Source organism: Bos javanicus, chromosome 6 (genome assembly GCF_032452875.1).
Source record: "Bos javanicus breed banteng chromosome 6, ARS-OSU_banteng_1.0, whole genome shotgun sequence".
In the NCBI taxonomy this organism is placed as follows: domain Eukaryota; kingdom Metazoa; phylum Chordata; class Mammalia; order Artiodactyla; family Bovidae; genus Bos; species Bos javanicus.
The window spans coordinates 112,109,505-112,130,531 of NC_083873.1; the positions used below are offsets into that span (position 1 = coordinate 112,109,505).

Consider the following 21,027-nt stretch of genomic DNA (forward strand, 5'->3'; position numbering starts at 1 on the left):
TTCCTTTGCACACAGCAAAACTCTCAAGACCAGCATGCTCCATCACACGCAGTGGGAATCTTCCTTAGCCCAGACTGACAGCTTTTCTCTCTGCTCAATGGTTAAAAAGGGAAAATGGGAAAAAGCCTCCTCCTATTCCACATTTAAAATGTCTGTGGATGATAATCAAGATACCATAGACTCAACGGCACTGGATGATTCGTTTTTGCATTTATATAAGCATTTCTTTGCCTGTCGTTTTTAACATCCCTGTGGGCACCAGAAAGGTGAAATTGCACCAAGATCAAAGAATACTTTAAATAATAAATGTTTTATATCTACTCTTTCAGCAAAATAGTGTGTAAGTAGGAGACACATCTTCAGTTTTATAATTTAGGCTTCCGCAATTAACCCTGATAATTCAGCTTCTCTTAACTATAAAGAGAAGGTTGTCATTTGTGTTTTCAGCTAAAAGAAAGAACTGGTTTTGTTGATGTTACAAACTGGTTTCACACTGAGTCTTAGTCAAAATGCAATGAACTAGTGTTCATTAAAATAAACTTCCATTTTCCAGCTTCTTTGACTAAATATTTATTCTTACTAATTTTTCTGCTTGGGAGATGATATAAAGGGATTGTCTATAGCTTTCCATTTATATTTTTATACTTTTGTATTCCTTAAAGATTATGACTAGTTGAATTGTGGTTTGTTGATTTTCCCCCTGCTTCTTAATATTTGAATTTAGCCTTAAAAACTTTAATTTCAGTAACACAGCACAAATACTGACTGCACAATAATAGAAGAATGTTCTTTTAGTTGTAGGATATCCCTGAGTATCAAAACCGAAATTCTATGTAATGTATATCATCATGGGCTATAGTGAATAATACACAGTATCTTTCGAGTGTTGTATATTTGAAAGTTACTAATAGTCTTTAACACATTACTGACCAGAGACATATTAACACCACAGGCATTAGTTTCTAAAAAAAAATCCCCCGGTCAATAATATGTTAAAGGGCTTCATCACAAGCAAGACATTTTAAGCATGAGTAGTGGCTGGATGGCATCATTGACTCAATGCACATGAGTTTAGGTGAACTCCGGGAGTTGGTGATGGACAGGGAGGCCTGGCGTGCTGTGATTCATGGGGCCGCAGAGTCAGACACGACTGAGCCACTGAACTGAACTGAACTGGGTGATGGATGGGGGTCTTCCCTGGTGGCTCAGACAGTAAAGAATCTGCCTGCAATGTGGGAGAGCTGGGTTCGATCCCCGGGTCAGGAAGATCCCCTGGAGGAGGGATTGCAACCCGCTCCAGTATTTTTGCCTGGGAAATCCCATGGACAGAGGAGCTTGGGGGGCTACAGTCCATGGGGTTGCAAAGAGTTGGATATGACTGAGTGACTAAGCACAGTGATGGTTGTTAACTAAACTTATGAGTAATCACCTCACAATATATACATATATCAAATCAACGTGCTGTAAACGTAAGACTAATACACTGTTACGTATAAATGGTTTAAGTGTTAGTTGCTCAGTGGTGTCTGACACTCTGTGAATCCATGGACTGTAGTCCGCCAGACCCCTCAGTCCCCAGAATTCTCCAGGCAAGAATAATGGAGTGGGTTGCCATTCCCTTCTCCAGGGGATCTTCCCAACCCAGGGAAAAACCTGTGTCTCCCACCTAACAGGTAGAGTCTTTACCAGAGAAACCTGTTAAATGTCAATTATATCTCAATTAAAAAAAAAAAAAAGAAAAAACCCACCAAAATTGTAATTTAGTAGCCTACGTTTGATAGGCAGCCAAAACTCTCTTCTCTTTCTTGAAGGTTTATCCTGTTTGACTTTCTTGGGGTCTGTATCAAATGCACAGGGCTCCCCCAAAGAGTCTTGCCAGGTTACAAACCAAAGAGATGACCTCACAGGGCTGTTAGCATCTGACATGTGAGAGGTCAGCTTAAAGTTCCAGAAGAAAACCCTAATCAGTATCCTGCAGCACACGCAGAGGAGAGCAAGCCGTGTCGCCGAGCCCAGCCCGTACCTTGGTAAACATGGGCTTCCCATGCTGCGTGACCATCGCACACTGGTCACAGTCCACGGTGATGGACGAGTTGTGGTAGGACTCTTTCGAGTGTTTGAGAACGTAATACAGGTCGGTCACCCCTCCTTCAAACACAGTGCTAAAATAACGAGGGATGAGGGTCCTGCCGATAGCTGGAAGAGACATGCAGAGAAACAAACCATTAACAATAATATCCGGATGGTCCCATATACCCCACACCACGGCCAGACCTCCAACTGGATACAGATCATACCAAGAGGCAAATTTTTTCTCGTTACCAATTGCCATATCCTTTATGGCTTACAGGTAATAAAATAAAATCTCTAAGTATTCACAAAAAATTTATGCAACCATCTTTCCAGATTTGGCATTCATCAATAATTTAAGAGTTAGTACTTAAAACATAAAGGGGGAAATGCTGATGACTTTTGACCACATAGATATTCTTTAAGTTAACATATTTTCAAAAAATAAAACATATCCAATTCACTTGGACTTTTCAATGGATTGCACACCGGTTACTCAATCATGTTTTATTATTAGTAGTAGTAGTCATAGTAATATAAGTTTTGATAATGTAATGCTTTGTGGGCTATGAATTATTTTTGGGCTTCACTCACTCATTGGATCTTCAGCACAAAGTCAAGAGAATAAGGAACTATAAGAAACACAAAGATTATTACAAAAGAAAAAGTTATTAGGAATGTTTGAAAGACACGTGACTTATGAGTAGATAACTGGGGTGTCTAACGTCAAATCTGCAAATGCCCGTAGGAGTTTGGGATGGACATGTACACACTGTGATATTTAAAATGAGTGACCAGCAAGGCCCTACTGTATGGCACAGGGAACTCTGCTCAACTTTGTGTGGCAGCCTCGATGGGAAGGGAATTTGGGGGTGAATGGATATTATGTATATGTATGGTTGAGTCCCTTTGCAGTTCACCCGAAACTATCACAATATTGTTAATCAGATACATTCCAATATAAAATAAAAACTTTAAAAAAATCTGCATACATTGAAACACTTTCCATCACCATGTCTCAAACTGCTTTAATGAATGGATATCTTTAACAAGTGATCCCTATCTGTATACAAAGAAATCCATACCTACGTGAATGTGCACTGCTCTATCTGCTTCTGGAGTTGAAAGAAAATCTCTTTCCAGAATCAAAGGGCCATCTTAAGAAAACCTGATACCTTCTACTTGGTCTAGATTGGTCTCTTTCATTCTGCATGTCCTGTCCTGTCCCATTTTAGTTTGAGCGGTTCGTAAGTAGCTGGGTCTCTCTGATATATGATGCTTAGAAACAGCTAACAAGCCCTTGCTTTAGCAGAGATTTCAAATCCTCTTACCCTGAAAATCCCAACTCATAATATCAGGAATTTTGCCTATGTGCAGATTTTGAGGCAAAGTACTAAAGCACTCTCAAGTGATTCAAGGTTTTAATAAATCTCTTACATTCACTATATAAGGCTTCCTGAAAGACAAAAATAATATTTAAGATAAATACATTACCAAAGAGTGCTTTAGTAGGAAAGATCATGCAATCATCACTTGAATGCTTAAAAATGTTTAATTTCATTTTAAAAGAATCAGTATTAATCCATTTCGTATGAATCTATATCTCTTTTGTACACGGATTTGGAAAAATACTATGAAAAGAATACTCTGCCAAATGTTTTCTGAAGTGATCGCTAAAGAATCCCAATGTGAATGCCTAGTCTCTGAATAATTTATATAGTTGTTATTGCTTCATATTTACTGCAGTGAAATCAATCAACAAGTGTGTGCTGAATATTCCAGGATCTTTGGCAATTTCATCCTAAGTAATCCTTATACATACACTTCCTAAATACTGCCTAATCCCCAATAGTGCATGCTTATTTGCTAAATATAAAATTCAAATAAGAGTCATTTGAGTCCGTCATATCCTTAAACATATGCATAGCTGATATGTCATAAAGAAAACTTTGCTAATATGAAAAACCTTATTGTACTTTGCTAAACAGCTAAAATTAATTAAATGCATTTCAAATATTCCAAGTTAAAACTAATTACCATAAATCAGCTCTAGCAATTTTGACATTTTGGGATATGTACTGTGGAAAGTAAACACACACCATAAAAATATAGATGTAGGGTGAAAATATTTCACTACAATATCCAAGGAATTGTCACATTAAAAAGGTTATGCAAATAAACATCACTGGATTAGCCACATTATCATTTATTCATGAATCATGCACAATTTAATTTCTCTGTAGTAGTGTTTGCTATATGTAAGCATTATTTTCATTCATAGTTTAAGGAAATTCAAATGGGAAAAAAGTTCAAAATTCCTTAACTTTCAATTGAAATTTTTCAATCTTTTTTTTTGTGATAAAAGTCACATAAAACACAGCATACTATTTTAAAAGTATGTTCACTTTGCTGGGCAGCTCTCACCATCACCCACCTCCTCAAGTTTTCACCTTCCTAAACTGAAACTCTGTCCCCTTTAAATACTGGCTCCCCTCCCCGCCTCCTGACCCCTTGTTCCCTGGCATCTAATATACTTTCTGACTCTATGAATTTGACTACTCTAGGTGACGTATATAAGTGGAATTATAGAGTATTTGTCTGCATCTAGTATGTTCTCTCTGACTCTAGATAATGCACAAGCTCTATACTCAATAGACATAGAGGGTGTCGACTTTGCTTCACTGAATCCTTTCTGTCACTGAAGGAAATGATTGTTAGGGATACCTGAGGGTTGTTTTCAGTCCCGAGTCCTTTGTGGGACTAGCTCTACCATTTTCCCACTGTCTGACTTGGACCGTCACGCACAAGGCTCTGGTATCCTCCGTGGTAGACTAGCTACTCTGATGACCCCAGTGAATCACAGCAGTGGGATTCACAACCTTACGTATGTAGCCTCCTCTTTTCAGATCAGGCCTGGATCCTGTGTTCTGCTTTCATAAATAGAAGGTGGCTTACTTCACTCTGTATAAGCTCTAGGTTCATCTACCTCATTAGAACTTTTTTATGGCTGAGTAATATTCCACTGGGGCTTCCTAGGTGGCTAGTGGTGAAGAATCTGGCTGCCAATGCAAGAACACGTAAGAGATTCAGGTTCGATTCCTGGATCGGGACAATCTCCTGGAGGAGGGCATGGCAACCCACTTCAGTATCCTTGTCTGGAGAATCCCCATGGACAGAGGAGCCTGGTGACTTCAGTCCACAGGGTTGCAAACAGTGGGACATGACTGAAGCAACTTAGTAAGCACGCATGCGATATCCCACTGTGTATATGTATCACAACTTCTTCATCCATTTATCTGTTGATGGACACCTGGGTTGCTTCCATGTCCTAGCTATTGTAAACCGTGCTGCAGTGAACACTGGGGTACATGTGTCTTTTTCAACTACAGTTTTCTCAGGATATATGCCCAGTATTGGGAATGCTGGGTCATAGTGTAGTTTTATTCCTAGTTTTTCAAGGAATCTCTGCACCATTCTCCACAGTGGTTGTATCAATTTGTAGTCCCACCAACAGGGCAAGAGGGATCCCTTTTCTTAGCACCTTCTACAGCATCTGGTTTTTGAAGATTACACAGAGTGAAGTAAGTCCAGAAGAGAAAGACAAATATCCTATATTAATGTATTTATATGGAGTCTAGAAAGAGGGTACTGTTGAACCTATCTGCAGCAGAAATGGAGAGACAGACACAGAGGACTGACTTGTGGACACAGTGGGGGAAGGAGGGGGGGACAGATGGAGGGAGCACTGACATATGTGCAGTACCATGTATAAGACAGACAGTGAGAACTTGCTGCATGATGCCGGGAGCTCAAACCCTGAATTCTGTGACAACCTAGGGGGGGTGGAATTAAAAGGTGCTTGCTCCTTGGAGGAAAAGCTATAACCAACCTAGACAGCATACTAAAAAGCTGAGACATTACTTTGTTGACAAAGGTCTATCTAGTCAAAGCTATGGTTTTTCCGGTAGTCAAGTATGGATGTGAGAGTTGGACCATAAAGAAAGCTGAGCACCGAAGAATTGACGCTTTTGAACTGTGGTGTTGGACAAGACGCTTGAGAGTCCCTTGGACTGCAAGGAGATCCAACAAATCCATCCTAAAGGAAATCAGTCCTGAATACTCACTGGAAGGACTGCTGCTGAAGCTGAAGCTCCACTACTTTGGTCACCTGATGCAAAGAGCTGACTCATTAGAAAAGGCCCTGATGCTGGGAAAGATTGAAGGCAGGAGGAGAAGGGAATGACAGAGGACTGAGATTGCTGGATGGAAATCACTGAGTTTGAGCAAGCTGTGGGAGATGGTGAAGGACAGGGAAGCCTGGCGTGCAGCAGTCCGTGGGGTTGCAAAGTGTCGGACACGAGTGAGTGACTGAACAACAACAGAGCGGTGGCATGGAGTGGGGGGAGGGAGGGAGGTTCAAGGGGGAGGAGACATGCCTATATCTGTGACTGATTCATGTTGATATATGGTAGAAACCAACACAGTATTGTAAAGCTATTATCTTCCAATTAAAAAAAATAAATTAAAAAATATATAGAAGGTGGCACGAGTAACCTTGTGTCTGCTGGGGCCCAAACTTGAGAAGGCCTAGACGCTTCCACTTTGAGCTTAAGGGAAAAACTGGTTGCTATGTGCAAAGTCCAACTACTCTTTAAAACTGCCATCCTGCAAGAAGCCCAACCTAGCCGCGTGGAACAGTCGCATGAAGGGGAGAACAAAGGACAACATCCCCAGTTGAGCATCCAGCCAACAGCCAGCAGTAGCTTGCACGAGGAAGGATGTTCTGGACACTTGAGCCCCCAAAGAGCTGCCTTGAGTGTGTCTCACATGGATCAGAAGCAAGCTGCCTTCCAGAGACTTTGCCCAAACTGCAGAATCATGAGTGAATAAAACAAGCGTCTTGGGGCATTCCTAAGTCAGTAATGGATAATCACAGCAGACTTTCAATCTCTTAGGCTACAAAGATGGACACATTAGAATTCTTCCCTGGAAGAGGATAGTTTTGCCCCTAAAAGCATGTGAATTGTAGAGATGCTGAATTCTGTACAGAGGAAGCAGATAAGAGAGACTGACTCTGTGGACTGATGTGGGGCTCATCTTAGCTGAGACAGAAGCCAGCTCCATCTCTTGGAGGTCCCACTTATGTGAAATATGGACCCCCACTTTTTTGCTCGAGTTTGTGTTAGATTTCTGTGATTAGTAAACCGAGATATCTTGATTAATGTTGTCCTGTTTCAGCATGGAATAAAGGAGGGGACACACAAAATAAAGAGGAAGTGATAAGAAAAAGTTGTCAAAGACTGTATCTGTATTTTAATTGTTGCTGTTACAAACTTGGGCTTCCCTGATGGCTCGGTGGTAAACAATCCACCAGCCAATGCTGGAGACACAGGTTCGATCTTTGGGTTGGGAAGATCCCCTGGAGAAGGAGATGACAAGCTAATCTAATTTTCTTGCCTGGGAAATCCCTTGGACAGAGGAGCCCGGGGGGCTACAGTCCATGGGGCCGCAGAGTTGGACGTGACTTAGCAACTAAACAATAGCAACAAACTTAATGCCTTAAAATCCATCTGTCTATCTATCCTCTATTATTTATCTATCATCTATTACTTATCTTATAGTTCTGACAGTCTGACGTGGGTCTTGCTGGGCCCAAATTAAGGTGTCAGCAGGGCTGTGCTCCTTTCTAGAGGCTCTAGGGAAGATTCACTTTTCCTGCTTTTCCAGCATCCACAGCTCTCTCTTACTGCCTGACTGTGGCCACTTTCTCCATCTTCAGAGTCAGCAATGGTGGACGGCCTCTACGTGTCTCATCCTCACCTCCTCCTCTGCCTCCCTCTCCCACTTCTGAGGACCCTCATGAGTGCTGTGTGCACGTGTGTGTGCTCAGTCACTTCAGTCGCTGAGTCTTTGCAACCCCATAGACTGCAGCCCTCCAGGCTCCTCTGCCCATGGGATTCTCCAGGCACAAATACTGAAGTGGGTTGCCATGGCCTCCTCCATGGGGATCTTCCTGAGCCAGGGATCGAACCCAGGTCTCCTGCATCTCCTTCACTGCAGGCAGATTCTTTACCCACTGTCACCTGGGAAGCCCCCTGAGTGCACTGGGCCCACCCAAATAATCCAAGATCATTGCCCACCTCAAGATCCCTCATGTAATCGAATCTGCAAAGTTCATTTTGCCAAAAGGTAATGTCTTCATAGGTTCCAGGGGTTAGGACTGAACTTTTCTGGGAGGCTGTTATTCTGTCTGCCATCAAAGAGCTTCTGTTCTACCAGGGAGTGGAGTCAAAAATACAAGACATGCATGCACACTAGATACAACATTTAATGTACAATGAATGGGAAAAGAAACCAGAAGAAAGAATTGCATGTGTTTAAGGAACCGGCTCTATAACACATTCATTGATCTCCTCTATAAACCTTTACTGAACCCAGAGTAGGTGCAGAGCTCCTTGGCAGGTGCTGGAAACACAAAGATAGATTTTTTTCCTTGTCTTAACACCTCATTTCTAATAACAAATATCTAAGTATCTGTAACATAATGTAAAAATAAAGTTAAAAAATAGATTTGTGATTTTGAACTTTGCCGTTTTCTTCTGAATCCTGAATTTGATGTACAATTTTATTACTTTTGAGGCACTAAGATTAAAATGTCCTTTTAATTTAATAAATGGTGCATCCACATTGCACAGCCTAATATAAATGGCTTTAAAGTGAACATTTCAGATTTAGACCCCGTGGTCCCCTAATTCATCAGCCACACCAATTCGGAATCTATTTAAGTTGTGTACTGTCCCACTCATAAGCTATACCTATGCTTTACATTGATACATTAATCCTTGGAATAGAAAATAATTTAAATATTGATATGATAAATCTACATTTGTGCCTCCATGAAAGGGATTGTATCTTTCAAATATACTTGAAAAGAGATTAAGATTCTAATAATTATAAAAGTGATTCTATTTTTCTAACACATTTAGGTCAAAGCTCCAAAAAACTGGAAAGAGAAAGTATGGAGAGTCAGATAGCATGAGAAGATTTTCTGTGACATGTGAGTGGAATACTGTATATGTTATTTATCCATGTGTCTATGAAACAGAAAAGAAGACCACAGATTAAATTATTCAGGAGTCTGAAATGTGTATAAAGAATGTTTAAACAAGGCTCTACCTTGTAGGTAAACATGATTAGTTCAGAATAGCTAACAATTTGTGTGTGTGTGTGTGTGCGCGCGTGCACTATTTGCTCAGTCGTGTCTGACTCTGTGATCACGCGGACTGTAGCCCATCAGTTCCTCAGTCCATGGGAATTCCCAGGCAAGAATACTGGAGTGGGTTGCCATTTCCTTCCTCAGGGAATCTTCCCAACCCAGGGATTGAACCCCGGTCTCCTGCACTGCAGGCCGACTCTTTACCATCTGAGCCACCAGGGAAGCCCATTATCCTAAGGTAATTTGGGTGCTGAGCTCTGAATTCCAGTTCCTTGGGAAGTTTTTCCTTGTTGTTCTGTTTGTCCCCAAGCATTGGCCCTTCTTCCCCAGAAATTCTTGCTGTGAAAATTGGAGGGCTGATGGAGCTGTGGAGGCAGGATCTAGCTTCTCTTTTTTTCTCGTAGGGGTTACTTGTAGACATTAAGCTGATACCCGTAGATATTAGCTGATTTCCCCCTATTTAGAAACCAAATGGTACACATTGGTAGCTCTTAATCACTGAGAAGATATAAGCATCTGCCTTTTGGAGCAGTTTGTCTCTACTAATAATTATGAAATGTTTTTCTTAAACTCTTGAGGATGTTTAGAAGGAATTCACATGAAAGAAACTGCAAGAAAAAAATAATCACATGAGAAAACGTTCAAACTAGTAACCAAAACACATATTAAAATAAAATTAAAAAGATTAAAACATCAACCTGATGAGGTTGTGGTGAAATGAACATACTCAGATACTTCTAGGGAAATCAATGTAACAATTACTCCTAGTCTGGGGAGTGTCTAACTCTCAGATAGTTTATGAGATGTGATGCTAAGCTCTTGGTAAAGATCCTGGCTAAACTGATCTTAAGCGCTCTGAAAACCATTGTCCAATGTGAAGACCTTTTGGTTTGGGGCCATCCCTTATATTCTAAATGTCTGTAACTTCACCTTTCAAAGAAAAATCACTCCAAAAAATGTAAAAGGTTGAGGATCCCAGTGAAAATGGGGAATAAGAGCGATGCACATAACTAACAATATATTAGGACCACTTCACCCTTGACAATTATTTAACTAGTGATTTTCTACCTCATTGGAAAAGGAAATCATGCTACCATACTGCACATTAGTGCTTTTAATTAGGCATAGTTAATTATTATTAAGCAATTGAGAACTATGATTTTTAAACATTTTTTCATAAACATGACAATGGATAAACTGATGGCCTAAATCTGAGTAGTTTTTATAGAGTTGTTCTAAAGCTGCAATACCTCAAAAATTCAAAAGGAAATTCTACTAGAGATACCACTACATCATAAGTGCAAAATCCTACTACATAATACACGTGAAGATTCGGTCAACTTTAGACTTCTCTGAATTCAGATGTTAGTAAATGCATTATGCTAACAGAACGGGAGTGCTCCTAGTTCTGAAGTAAACAACACTGATGTTTTTATTTATGGTACTTGTGACTTCATACATGGTAGCTCGGTTGTGTCCGACTCTGCAGCCCCATGAACTGTGGCCCACTGGAGCCTTTCTCCTTAGAATTCTCCAGGCAAGAATGCTGCAGTGGGTTGCTGGTTCCTCCTCCAGGGGATCTTCCTGACCCTGGGATTGAACTCGCATCTCCTGCGGCTTCTGCATTGACAGGAAGCTTCTTTACTACTGAGCCACCAAATATAACTATATAACCAAACAGTGGAATTAAAACATACTTGAACTTTGATGGGGGTGATACAGGATTAAGGCAGATTCCTTTGTCTTGATGAAGGTAAAGCAAGCCCAAATCACTTGACTCTCATGAATTATTTTCATTGTCATGTACCTTTAACTACTTTTTGTAAACAAAGCAATCTGATTTAAACATTCTTCTTTCTTGCTATTTCAAAGATTCTTTCATTCAATATATGTTTATTAAGTACCTGCTATGGGTCTGACATTGTTCTAGGTGCTGGGGATAAATACCAGACAGTGGGAAGACAGAGAATAAAATTGGTAGGGAAGGAAGGCAGGCTGGTTTAGGTTGGCGGGTCTGCAAGGCTGCAGTGGCGAGGTGTTGATGGACTGAGTCTAGGCTGGACGGGTCATGTGAGCATCTGGGAATGAAAAGGTCCTATAAGGCAAAAGCCCTAAGACAGAAACGAGCTGGAACTGAACGAGCCTGGTGTGTCCCAGGGTCAGAAGGAAGGAAGTGTGGTGGGACCATAGTCACGGAGAGTGAGATGACAGGTGAGCTCAGAAAAGGAGGTGGGGCCAGACTATCCAGAACCTTCTTGGCTGCTGCAAAGACTGGCAGCTCAATCTCAGTGCAGTTCACCTGACCTGCCTCTTGAGAAACCTGTATGCAGGTCAGGATGCAACAGTTAGAACTGGACATGGAACAACAGACTGGTTCCAAATAGGAAAAGGAGTACATCAAGGCTGTATATTGTCACCCTGCTTATTTAACTCATATGCAGAGTACATCATGAGAAACGCTGGGCTGGAAGAAGCACAAGCTGGAATCAAGATTGCCGGGAGAAATATCAATAACCTCAGATATCCAGATGACACCACCCTTATGGCAGAAAGTGAAGAGGAACTCAAAAGCCTCTTGATGAAAGTGAAAGAGGAGAGTGAAAAAGTTGGCTTAAAGCTCAACATTCAGAAAACTAAGATCATGGCATCCGGTCCCATCACTTCATGGGAAATAGATGGGGAAACACTGTCAGACTTTATTTTCTTAGGCTCCAAAATCACTGCAGATGGTGACTGCAGCCATGAAATTAAAAGACGCTTACTCCTTGGAAGGAAAGTTATGACCAACCTAGATAGCATATTCAAAAGCAGAGACATTACTTTGCCAACAAAGGTCCGTCTAGTCAAGGCTATGGGTTTTCCAGTGGTCATGTATGGATGTGAGAGTTGGACTGTGAAGAAAGCTGAGCACCGAAGAATTGATGCTTTTGAACTGTGGTGTTGGAGAAGACTCTTGAGAGTCCCTTGGACTGCAAGGAGATCCAAGCAGTCCATTCTGAAGGAGATCAGCCCTGGGATTTCTTTGGAAGGAATGATGCTAAAGCTGAAACTCCAGTACTTTGGCCACTTCATGTGAAGAGTTGACTCATTGGAAAAGACTCTGATGCTGGGAGGGATTGGGGACAGGAGGAGAAGGGGATGACAGGATGAGATGGCTGGATGGCATCACTGACTAGATGGACGTGAGTTTGAGTGAACTCCGGGAGTTGGTGATGGACAGGGAGGCCCGGCGTGCTGCGATTCATGGTGTCCCAAAGAGCTGGACATGACTGAGCGACTGAACTGACTGACTGACTGACTGACTGACTGAAACAGCAGTTTCAGGCTTTAGCCAATGATGTGATCAGACGGACTTACTCTGTTTTTCAATGTATTATATTATATTATGATCTGATGAAGTTGCTGCTTTTAAATGTGTCATCCACCTGTCAACACAGTTTCAAAGTGCCACAAAATTTTTTGTTCCTCCCAGAAATCTAATAGGCATTTTTCTTCCATTTTCTACCAGAAGACTTCTATACGACACCACCTAGCAGAGATGCTGGAGGAACAGTGCAGACTGTGATAAATCTCATCCCGCTCTTAGGGAGCTTTTGGTCAAGTGATTCTTAGAGCTATGAGTTCATTAAGGACAAATATAATAGAATGCAACTCACGGCTCGTTCTTGTTCTCCGTTGTTTATTCATTCCAGACACACAAATGGAACCCATACATATTTGCTGAATGAGTGAGTGCAATCCATGAATGGATTTACAGTTTAAAAGTTCCAAGAATTTACGTGTAAGACTTGCCTCATTTCACCTCATTTAATTCAACCAGTGATTGAGGGTAATCAGATAACCTTGGTTCATGATTTTTTTCAGCTATACCACAGAGTGTTTTTTCTCACTTATGTGCCTTTCATGATGGGCAAAATTCTTTATCTCTTTGTCCCACAGTTTTGATAATGACATTGTGCAAGGGAAATCCACAGCCACTGCGGCACCTCTTACCACGAACCAGTACCCTATAGGTATGAAATTGAAACCCTTGAATAACTTCCAGATTAAATCCATGTCCTAGTTACTGTGCCTCATGGACACAGGCCAGTGTTGATGGGAAGAGTGAGGCGTCAGAGAAACACCCGAGCTGAAGGGTGAAAGTGAAAGTCGCTCAGCTGTATCTGACTCTTTGCGACCCCATGGACTATACAGTCCATGGAATTCTCCAGGCCAGAATACTGGAGTGGGTAGCCTTTCCCTTCTCCAGGGGATCTTCCCAACCCAGGAATCGAACCCAGCTCTCCCACATTGCAGGTGGATTCTTTATCAGCTGAGCCACAAAGGAAACCCAAGAATACTGAAGTAGCTTATTCCTTCTCCAGCAGATCTTCCTGACCCAGGAATCGAACCGGGGTCTCCTGCATTGCAGGTGTATTCTTTACCAACTGAGCCATCAGGGAAGCATGGACACAAATCAGACACGGGGAACCAGAGGGAAGACAGCAGTCCTGGCCGAGGACACTGCATGCGTGCAAGGAGCGTGTGCATTTCCCAGGATTTGGGCTGCTGCCTTTTTTTAATCTTTAAAAATTAAAAAAAAAATTAAAGTTTTCTTTTTAATGTAAACTGTTTTAAAAATACTCATTGATTTTGCTTCTGTTGTACATTTTGTGGCTGTGAGGCATATGGGGTCTTAGTTCCCCCACCAGGAACTGGACTGGCACCTTCTGCACTGGAAGGTGAAGTCTTAACTATTGCGCCATCAAGGAAGTGGCAACCAGATCTTATATGTTTATACTTCAGAAGAGTTTGTCTGGATGAACTATTATATAACCATGACATTTTCTCACTCTTTCCTCAGGACAGTATGATAGTCTTTTAGTTATCCAAACTTTATAATGTAGTTTACATCTGGCAGATTTATTTCTGCTCTATTATTTTATTTCAACATTTTCATAACTGATACTGATACTGTTTATTTTTCTAGATAAACTTGAAGATAATTTTGCAAGTCCTGCCCCCCTACCAAGAAAAATTGGAAGGAGGTTTGTTTAAACTGAATTTGCTAAAAAAGAACTGACTTCTTTAGAATACCCAAGCATCCCGTACAAGAAGATAAAATGTTCATTTGTTTAAATCTTTATTTCCACCTCACAATAATTCTGTAGCTTTCTATAAGTAGATATCTAACAGTGCTTGAATATTTTAGTTATGCTGAATGGTTAATGTTTTTTCATTATTTTTCTGTCTGGAACACAGACATTTACTTCAGTGCTCTTACTATTTTAATAGTCTTTTGGAAGGTTGCTTTGATTTTTCTAGGTGAAGAAATCTATGTATTTCCTTCTTTCTAATATATTTATATCATTAATTTCTCATTTTACTACAATAGTTGGAATAGCTCTTCCAGGACAAAAGGATAAATAATGAGGCAAGTAGTAGGCTGTCTTTTTTTCCCCTAATTTTTTTGAGCATATCCTCTAAGAAGGGAAGTACTTTTTGTTGATTTGAGATCTGATCATTTAACTTATTATGGAAAGAGACACAAATTATTTTTATAACTCTTGTGTTTATGATTTTGTCCTTTTTAATCCTGATGAATGTCTAATTTGATCAAGTGCTTCCTTGCTTATTATTGAGTTGGTTGTTTAAGTTCCTTTAGAAAATTACCTATTAATATATTTGCAGTTATTAAATAATTTTTGTACTTGATATAAACCTTTCTCTTGTGCACACACATATTTTAAATAAAGTTTTGCATAAATTCATGATTTTATTAATTTCTTTAACAAAGACCCATGAAAGCAGGGCTTTATATGAGGCACTCGCCTAGGTACTAAATTAGAATGATGGAGCAAGAGAAGACCTCACCTATAGTCCAGTGACTCCAGCATTTTCTAATTCCAGTGGGTTTCTGAAGATCTTAAGAAGCGCCCCCTAGCTAGTTCCATACTTCAAAAATACTATTAAAAAAGAATATGTTTAGCATGTTTCTCTGATTTGAGTAAAGTGAACTCAACTCATGGTGATACTGATTAGCTTCTGATTAATGATTATGAATAATACTTAACATATGTGGGAAAAATATGATACAGTACACTAACAATTATTTAATAAATATAATAAGATTATCCATGATTATATTTCACACCCCCACTTTATAGCAGAAAAATCTGATGGCTAGAGAAGAAAACTGCATAGCTACTTGGAGCCAGGGTAATATAAAGTAGAATGCTTATTCTTTTTAATCGACCAAACTTTGTTTGTTTCTATGCCTGAATTTAATTTTTATTAATTTTTTAGTTACATAAGTGATCTACATGCAAAAAATTAATACAGTGTGGTTGCAGAGAGTCACTAACTGTTCACTAGATCTGATTTCTTTTTCTAGGCATAGAGTAGACCTCATTTCCTAAACTCCCTTACAGCTGAGAGGCTGCCTTATGACGGTGTTGTAACCAATGTCCAATGGATGTTTCTATTCTTTTCATTTTTTCCCACCAAGCAGACATCAAGGAAGACTATTCAACTTTCAGAAATAATGGACGAAATCATTCTATGTGTAACTGATAAGCTCTTTCCCAGCTCTAACAGCGAGGTGTTGAAGACCCAGGAGGGGATTCCATGGACCCCTGATAGTACACACTTTATCCACAACTTCACCAGCACTGAATACTGTCATCTTCTGCAATTTTTCTGCCATTTAGATCACAAAGCATTTCCCTTACAATGTGACGACCCTCAAGTATGCAAAGTTTTATGTATGTGTAGATGATGAAATTAAGTAATTAACCACAGACTTCCAACTCATGGGGTTAATGTTCCAAGTGAGTTATCCATATCTGACATTTTCAGATGGTTTGCCATTTTCTGGAATTTTTTTTTTTTTTACCCCAAACCCCTTCACTTTACTAAAAGAAAAATAACTCCTCTAGGCTAGAAAAGCAAAAAAAAAAAAAAAAAAAAAAAAAAATTCCATCCCTTGATTTTTCAAAGGTGCCAAACATCAAGAATTCTTATGAAATTATTTCAATATGATGATTTATTGGAACTGCTCAAACTCAAACCCATGGGGACACCATAAGTCATTCAGTTCTGTATTTTAATATCAGCACAGTTCAACTGAGTTAGAGAAAGGCTGCCAGAGAAACAGACATATGTGTGTGATTTCAAACTTAATCGAAACCAGGACTCGGCAACCTTTAGCAACGCCAAGAGTGGCGAAAGAGACCATTTCCTCTCTGTAGAGACAGGCAGACACGGGGAAACTGGGCCCGTCCCCAGGACTGGGTATTACACAAGACGTTCCCTGTAAGGTGTTAAGTGGTCACTAAAATAGAAGCTAATAAAACATGACCCTTTAAAGTGGATTTTGAAGTCACGGGAAAGGTGGTAGAATTAAAATAATAAACTGGCTGTCCCCACCGTTCTCCCAACTCCATTTCAGTCTCACCCATTCCCTTAGTGTTTCCAGGCTCAGCACACCTTGAAACCATCATTCACGCAGTGTCCTTTGCCTGCGACACCCTAATCTTCCCTCTTCTGCTTCATCCTAAGTCCTAAGCAACCTTAATTCTCAGCTCAAGGACCACATCCTATAGTGCAGCGTCCCTTTTTCCCTTCTAATTTTCCTCTTCTGTCCTTAATACTCTTCTTTAAAATTATTACTATTATTTTGGCTGTGCCCGAGGCAAGTGAGATCTTATTTCTCAGATCAGGGATCAAACCTGTGCCCCCTGCGGTGAAAGGGCAGAGTCCCAACCACTGGCTCCCCAGGGGAGCCCTTCTCCTTGGCACCCTTAAAGTGATTTAAGCTTGGATGCTGTAGTCAAAGTTCTGAATTCATTGACTCCCTTGGTGACCTTGAACAAACCATTTATGCCCTTCACAGCCCAGTTTCTTTATCTGTAGAAATGGGAATAGAAGATCTACACATTCATTGAGCAGTTACAGGTATTACTAGCATCATGCATGTAAAGTATTTGGCACAGAGTTGGACTCTGAAAGCGTTTAATGCATGTCATTGTTCCCACAATGCTCCGCGTGTGCACAGACCATGAGGCTTACCCTGCAGCCCTGGAATCCTCCACTTTATTGTCTTTCCATCAGTGACTGAGGTTCCCTGAAGGCAGAGAACATTCCTCCATCATCTTAGAATCGCAGCACATTCGGGATGTGAATAGCTACTTAAGAGACGTTTGGCAAGTGGATGAAGGTAGACTTGGCATGTCTGCATAGAGAGGCTGCCAGCCCCAGCCTGGTTACATGTACACGTGGGGTTTTAATGCAGAAGTAAAGCCACTTTCAGAGTTCAGGGCTGGAGAACCAAAATCACAAGGAGAAGAAAGGAAGGCTTTAAGGTCCCATGTCTGGAATTTTCATATCTGAATGTTCTGGTCCAGATAATTAAGGATCAAAGATTAGTCATTTTGAGAGATTCGTCTTGGGATTAAAGCTAATTTTGCATTTTATAAGTAAAAAAGTGTCTCAATTGAGACTCCTCAGTGTGAAGGGGCTTCACCCTTACCGTATCTGTGGGACTGATTTATAAACATCCAAGCTCCATAAACAAAAGCAGGCCTCTTTAAAGAGGAAACTAAAGGGAAAGAACCCTGGAGAATGGGAACGACAACTCATTCCAGTCTTCTTGCCTGGACACAATGCCATGGACAGACGAGTCTGGTGGGCTATGGTCCATAGGGTTGCAAAGAGTCGGACATGACTGAAGCGACTTAGCATGCATGCATGCAAAGGGAAAGAAAGAGAAGGAAAAGAAGGAAAGAATGGAACGAAGTCAGGAAGACAGAGAGAGAGAAAGAAGGAAAGAAAGAAAAAAAGGCACCATCTGCAGGCCAAGTCAGCATTCCAGGGGCATTTTACAGGGATGTAAAAATCCTTGGAAATGAGAAGCAGTGAAAGAGGGTCAGCTTCGCATTCCACAGAAGTCCACTGGGGGCTGTGCTTCTGACCCTTAGACGGTGTCTACAAGCAAAGGAACAGCGATTCCGACAGTGAATTCAATGCTGTGTAGGCTCTCTGGCAGCAGCGCTTAACAGCCCCACTGCACCCACCCGCGTCTGGTGAAACCGCGTGGGCGCCAGCTGTTGGAGTCTGACACGCTGAGTGCAGGTTTCAGAGAAACCCGAGGATTTAGGCAAGAGAAGGCAGCTTTTGAGTGCTCTGTGGGTTCTGGGATGGGTCTGATTTGCCTGAGCCTTGGTACCCAGTTACCAGCATGATGCTAACATCTCTTGTGCGTTAAACAGCATTAAAAAAAAAAAAATCCCCTCACTACCCACCATCATCCAATAGCCCCTCCCTGGCTGCTCAGCTCCTCTCAGTAAACAGACTGTGACTCGCCTCCCCTTTCCCCAGGCTGAAAGGACACTTCTGGCGTCTGCACTCCATTGCCCCTGCGAGGAGAGGTCACACCTCACAGGGAGACGAGGGTCCTTGGACCGCAGGGTCTGGAGCTGGGCCACTGAGCCCTGACAGGCACATGGGTGTCTCCTCTCTCTCACTCCTCCCTTTCTCCTCTGTCACTATCAAGAACTGACAAAAAGGCGCAGGGATGCTCCTGGAGCTGTTGCTCCAAGGTCTCACTAGCCCTGAGCTCTTCCGAGGAGTGGGCCATGGGGTCAAGAGTGTGCACTTGTAGCCACCTGGCCTGAACTTGAATCCCAGCTCCGCTGCTGTGTGACCTCGGGCAAGTGACTCAGTCACCCTGAACTCAGGTTCCTTATTTGTCAGATAAGGATGCGGACAGGGCCAGCCCCACAGGGATGCTGTGCAGAGCAAGTAAAAGCAACCACAGAATGCTCTCCCCTCTGGCTATTAAGTAATTATTAATCATATCCTAATTAATTTTTCTTCATAGCATTGATCATGTATTATATTTGTGTATTATCTGCTCCTTTGCTGGAATACAAGCTCCAAGAAGGGAGAAGCTGTGTCTGTTTGCTCCTGGCTGTATTGTCTCAGAACCCAGAGCAATATGGAATAAAGAGTAGGTACTTACTATTTATAGAATGGCTGAATTTTGCATGGGCGAATAAAAAGACATCAGGCTTCCTAGGTTGTGCTAGTGGTAAAAAAAAAAAAAAACAAAACCTGCCTGCTAATGCAGGAGACATAAGAGACACATGTTTGATCCCTGAGTTGGGAAGAACCCCTGGAAGAGGGCATGGCAACCCACTCCAGTATTCTTGCCTGGAGAAACCCATAGACAGAGGAGCCTGGAGGGCTATAGTGCATGGGGTCACAAGGAGTTGGACTTGACTGAAGCAACTTAGCATGCGCACACGTTAAGACATTACTATTATTAGTACTATTATTAGCATGCCATACAGATTAAATAGCATGGAGTGTGCCTGAGTATTGAGGTTGTGTTCAACACACAGCGAATCAAGGCTGGAAAGAAAATAGGGAGGAGATGGTGGAGAAACGCAAGGAGGAAGAGCAGACACGTTCCCGAACAACTTCTGCACGGGAGGCAATGAGGCGAACGTGAGGCCAGCATCAGGGGAATGGGTGGGTGGGCCAATGCCATTGAAATCCTTGGCCAAACACCCACATGTGAGCGCTGCTTGAGGACCAGGGAGACAAGGAGAACTTGTGTTGGGTGGGAGTTACTCCGGCTGCACAGGAGTGGCAGCAGGTTGGCGGCGTTTGGGATCTCGAGGCATCTCCTGAGCTCTTTCCCAGGCTAGGGAATCAGGGGTGCAACTGCCTGCTTAGTAAAAGGTGCCCAGACCTTCCCATAAAGTGAGCTGGTGCTCACCTCATCCTCTCCCTCGCAGGTGGTTAGAGAAGAATCAGCTTGGGGTAGATGAGAGACCCAGCTGTGAAGCCAGACAGAACAGGGCCAAACCTACTTCTGTGGCTACAGGCAGCCACGGCGTAAGACAGTTAACGAGAATGGACCCACTTGCTCCTCGTCTCTGTAGACCCCTCCCCCTCCACATCACTGTAGTTGTTCAATTGCTAAGTTGTGTCTGACTCTTTGCGACCCCATGGACTGCATGCAGACTGCCAGGCTCCATTGTCCTCCACTATTTCCCCGAGTTTGCTCAAATTCATGTCCATTGAGTCTGCGATGCTATCTAACTATCTCATCCTCTGCCATGCCCTTCTCCTTTTGCCTTCAGTCATTCACATAATCAAGGTCTTTTCCAATGAGTTGGCTCTTTGCTTCATGTGGCCAAAGTACTGGAGCTTCAGCTTCAGTATCAGTCCATGTCCCTACACATGTGTTATGTACCTTGGTGGCTGGTCATAAGCTAGTTCCATGGAGATACTATTACTTACTTTCTAGATGACCTTGAGGATTAACTGAAATAGAAAAAGGCACTGAATATCTAGCTGAGCTCCCAGGACTCAATAGACTCCGACAGGTAGGGGTACAGAGTTGGGACCTCACACTCAGCAAGTCCTCAGGACTTACTGAAGATGAGAACAAAGGTTGAAATCCAGATAACTCATCAAAAATCATATAAATCTCTCACCATCAACATAATACTTTGGTCACCGGACGCAAAGAGCCAACTCATTGGAAAAGACCCTGATGCTATGAAAGATTGAAGGCAAAAAGAGAAGGGGGCAGCAGAGGATGAGAAGGTTAGGTAGCATCACTGATTCAATGCACATGAATTTGAGCACACTCCAGGAGAACAGGGAGTGTGGTGTGCTGCAGTCTGTGGAGTCACAGAGAGGCAGACACGGCTTAGAGACTGAACGACAACAGCAACAACCAGAACCAT

The 21,027-nt window shown here is 41.8% G+C and overlaps 1 protein-coding gene across 8 annotated transcripts in view; it reads right to left on the minus strand.

Annotated features, from left to right (window-relative positions):
* Nucleotides 1-21,027, minus strand: part of LDB2 (LIM domain binding 2) — a 453,319-nt gene that overhangs the window by 78,028 nt on the left and 354,264 nt on the right. For all 8 annotated transcript variants that reach the window (XM_061420904.1, XM_061420902.1, XM_061420900.1 and 5 more), the window contains exon 3: nt 2,024-2,196. In XM_061420904.1, coding sequence (XP_061276888.1) covers nt 2,024-2,196 — 173 coding nt within the window. The remainder of the gene's footprint in view (nt 1-2,023; nt 2,197-21,027) is intronic.